Source organism: Arachis ipaensis, chromosome B09 (genome assembly GCF_000816755.2).
Source record: "Arachis ipaensis cultivar K30076 chromosome B09, Araip1.1, whole genome shotgun sequence".
Taxonomy (NCBI): domain Eukaryota; kingdom Viridiplantae; phylum Streptophyta; class Magnoliopsida; order Fabales; family Fabaceae; genus Arachis; species Arachis ipaensis.
This window is the reverse complement of record NC_029793.2, coordinates 50,145,742-50,148,396: the sequence shown is the minus strand read 5'-3', so window position 1 is coordinate 50,148,396 and position 2,655 is coordinate 50,145,742. Positions and strand designations below refer to the sequence as shown.

Genomic DNA, 2,655 nt, shown 5'->3' with positions numbered 1-2,655 from the left:
ACATTACAAAACGTTATAAAATCATTCTTTTATCCATAAACAATATTTTTTAAACAATTTTTCCCTTAAAAAAAAACCTTTCTCTTCACCACTAACCCCCGACTCCCTTCTTTACCATCGAGTCTCTTTCTCTCTCTCTAAGACTCTTACTCTCCCTCATCACTTATCTCTAACCACAAAATAAATAAAAAATCCAGCAACAACATTAATCACAAAATAAATCAACAATCCAATAACATCAACAATCATAAAATTAGCAATAACATAAATTAAAAAAATTAAAAAGGAAGAATTCATGTATATGTTCTTCAAATATTAAAAAAAAAAAAAGAAGAACAAAGAAAAGAGAAAGAAAAGGAAGCCTTGGCCATCTTCATCACACCACTACCTTAGTCTTTTTTTTCTTACTGCAACAAAACAAAACTATGCCTAACCTTAATTCTGCCAAAATCGCTACCACCCACCCACTATCCCTAATCATTTTCTTTCTACCTGAACCCTTTGTTCTTTTTTTTTTTTGATACTTAAACAACTCACTAACAACAATTTAGCAACAGCAACTAGTGGTGTTCATGGTGCGGTTTAGTTCGGTTTTTAAGAGAAATGTCATCCAATTCGATCGTTTAATTAAACTGCGGTTTGATTTGGTTCGGTTATTTTGTCGAGATCATCCGAACCAAACCAAACCAATTAAAATCGGTTTAGTTTGGTTCGGTTTGTTCGATTTTTTCAATCAATTAAAAAAATACAATACTATTATAAATTACCAAAGCTGCAAGAACAAATTAGAAAGAACAGAACCAAACTAATTCATTGAATGGCATTACTGTAATAACACAAATACACAATCCACATCATTGACGAAACTTAACTTTCTTTTCAAGTTAATCATTCTCTAAGTACATAAATTCTTTTCTGGAGTCCTACTCTTTGTCTGCACAAAGATGTGGTACACAAGTATCCATATTTTCTCAACACACTTTCTATTTTTGAATTATTACACATCACCACAAACAGTAAAATGTTTGCCATCGGGAACATTTATATCAACAAGAGAAGGCAAAGCTTTCAACATTTCTCTGGTTTGCAATACAATCTGAAATGCATAACTAATACAAGAACCAAAGACAAAACAAGCAAAGTTAGTAAGTGATAACACTTAAAGAAATTCAAAGTTATTAATTAACTCTTATGCTTAAGTACCGTTTGTGTAAGCACTTTTGATTCTTGAAATCATCCATCATTTTCTTCACAAAATCTAAAGTAACAACATCCCCCTCTATTCTTGCTCCAGAATATTGTGGCTCCACATCTAGCATCAAAACAAACTCCAATTTTTTCATGCCCATGAATGAATAACTGCTACAGCTATAGAATAGATGAGGAACATAGAAAAGATGCCATATTTAACATAGTACCTATAGAATGGAAATCTATGGAGTCGGTTATTGGACGTCTTTGATGCTCTGGCACAGCAATTGCTTCTTCAAATTTAAGTTTCATAACAACTTTTTCACACTCCTTCAATTTCTTTGATGCATCAATGTCATTTGGGCACATTTTCTTAACCTATTTTAATATAAGAAAATCAGATCAAACATATTTAGACAGTGTATGCTCAATAATATCATAAGTGAGGTAATCAAAGTGGTTATGAAAGGGCAGATCAAATAAATAAGAGAATTGCATGACTTTAAAGATCTCACAAACAACACCAAACAAAAAGAAATATTATTATTTTAGAAATATGAAAAATGAAAGCAATGAGTACCAACCTATATGTATTCAGCAATGTAGCAATACCTTATATTTAAATGAGCCATGATATGCAACAATTAATGAAAAAGGAAAAGATGACAACATTAATTCCGTTCCATACACTTCCGATATTTGCTATTCAAAAAAAAATACTACAAATTACTAAAGCTGCAAGAACAAATTAGAAAGAACAGAACCAAAAATCTTAAACCAAAAATCATATAGCAAAATAAAAATAGAACCAATTATTAAAACAGAACTAAGAACAACTAATTAGATCCAAAAAAATTAGAACAAATAATTTACATAAAAGCTAAGAGGCATCTCCATTCTAGATGCAGAGGAATGGCTACTGCGATGACTACAACGCGAGAACGATAGTGGCTACGAACTCGCGAAGGACGACGAACGACGGCTCTAGTGCGTGGAGTAGACGACGTGCTGCTGGAAGAGGTGGTGTGTAGAGGACAACGGGGAGAGAGAACCGCTATGACGAAGGGAGAAGGAGAGAAAAGAGCCACACCGCCGCGATGGTGCTGTCCGACGGCATTGATAGCGGGGAAGGGGGAGGAGTTTTCGGCGCTGAGAGGTGCTGAGAGCTCAGAGGATTGGAGGCTGAAGAGAGGCTAAGCGGAGTTAGGGTTAGTGGTGGCTGTGAAAGGGTTAGCCGGTTAGGTCATTTGGAAGGGGGGACTTTTATATAGGTTTTTTTAAGAAAATCGGTTCGGTTCAGTTTGGTTAGAGTTTTCAGTATCAAAACCAAAAACCGAACCGAATCGTAAAAATAACTGTAAAATATCATTTTTTCGATTTTTTTGGTTTTCAATTTATTCGGTTATCGGTTTTTTCATTTCGGTTTTGATCAGTTTTGAACACCCCTAACAGCAACAACCACAA

General features: G+C 34.2%; 1 protein-coding gene across 1 annotated transcript; it reads right to left on the bottom strand.

The window, feature by feature from the left end:
• On the bottom strand, window positions 786-2,427 carry LOC107617008 (serine/threonine-protein phosphatase 5-like). Its single transcript, XM_016318840.2, has 4 exons — window positions 2,065-2,427; window positions 1,419-1,569; window positions 1,204-1,312; window positions 786-1,109 (listed from the first exon to the last, which is right to left on the bottom strand). The coding sequence occupies exons 1-4, from the start codon at window positions 2,086-2,088 to the stop codon at window positions 998-1,000; spliced, it is 396 nt and encodes a 131-aa protein (XP_016174326.1). The 5' UTR covers window positions 2,089-2,427; the 3' UTR covers window positions 786-997.

What these genes read in the sequence shown, in the direction of transcription:
- LOC107617008 (XM_016318840.2), bottom strand. Translation starts at nt 2,088, where the DNA reads ATGGAGATGCCTCTTAGCTTTTAT. An exon ending in AGATGCCTCTTAGCTTTTAT is followed by an intron (nt 1,570 to 2,064) that starts GTAAATTATTTG and finishes ATATTAAAATAG; the next exon opens with GTTAAGAAAATGTGCCCAAA. An exon ending in CATAGATTTCCATTCTATAG is followed by an intron (nt 1,313 to 1,418) that starts GTACTATGTTAA and finishes TTTTGATGCTAG; the next exon opens with ATGTGGAGCCACAATATTCT.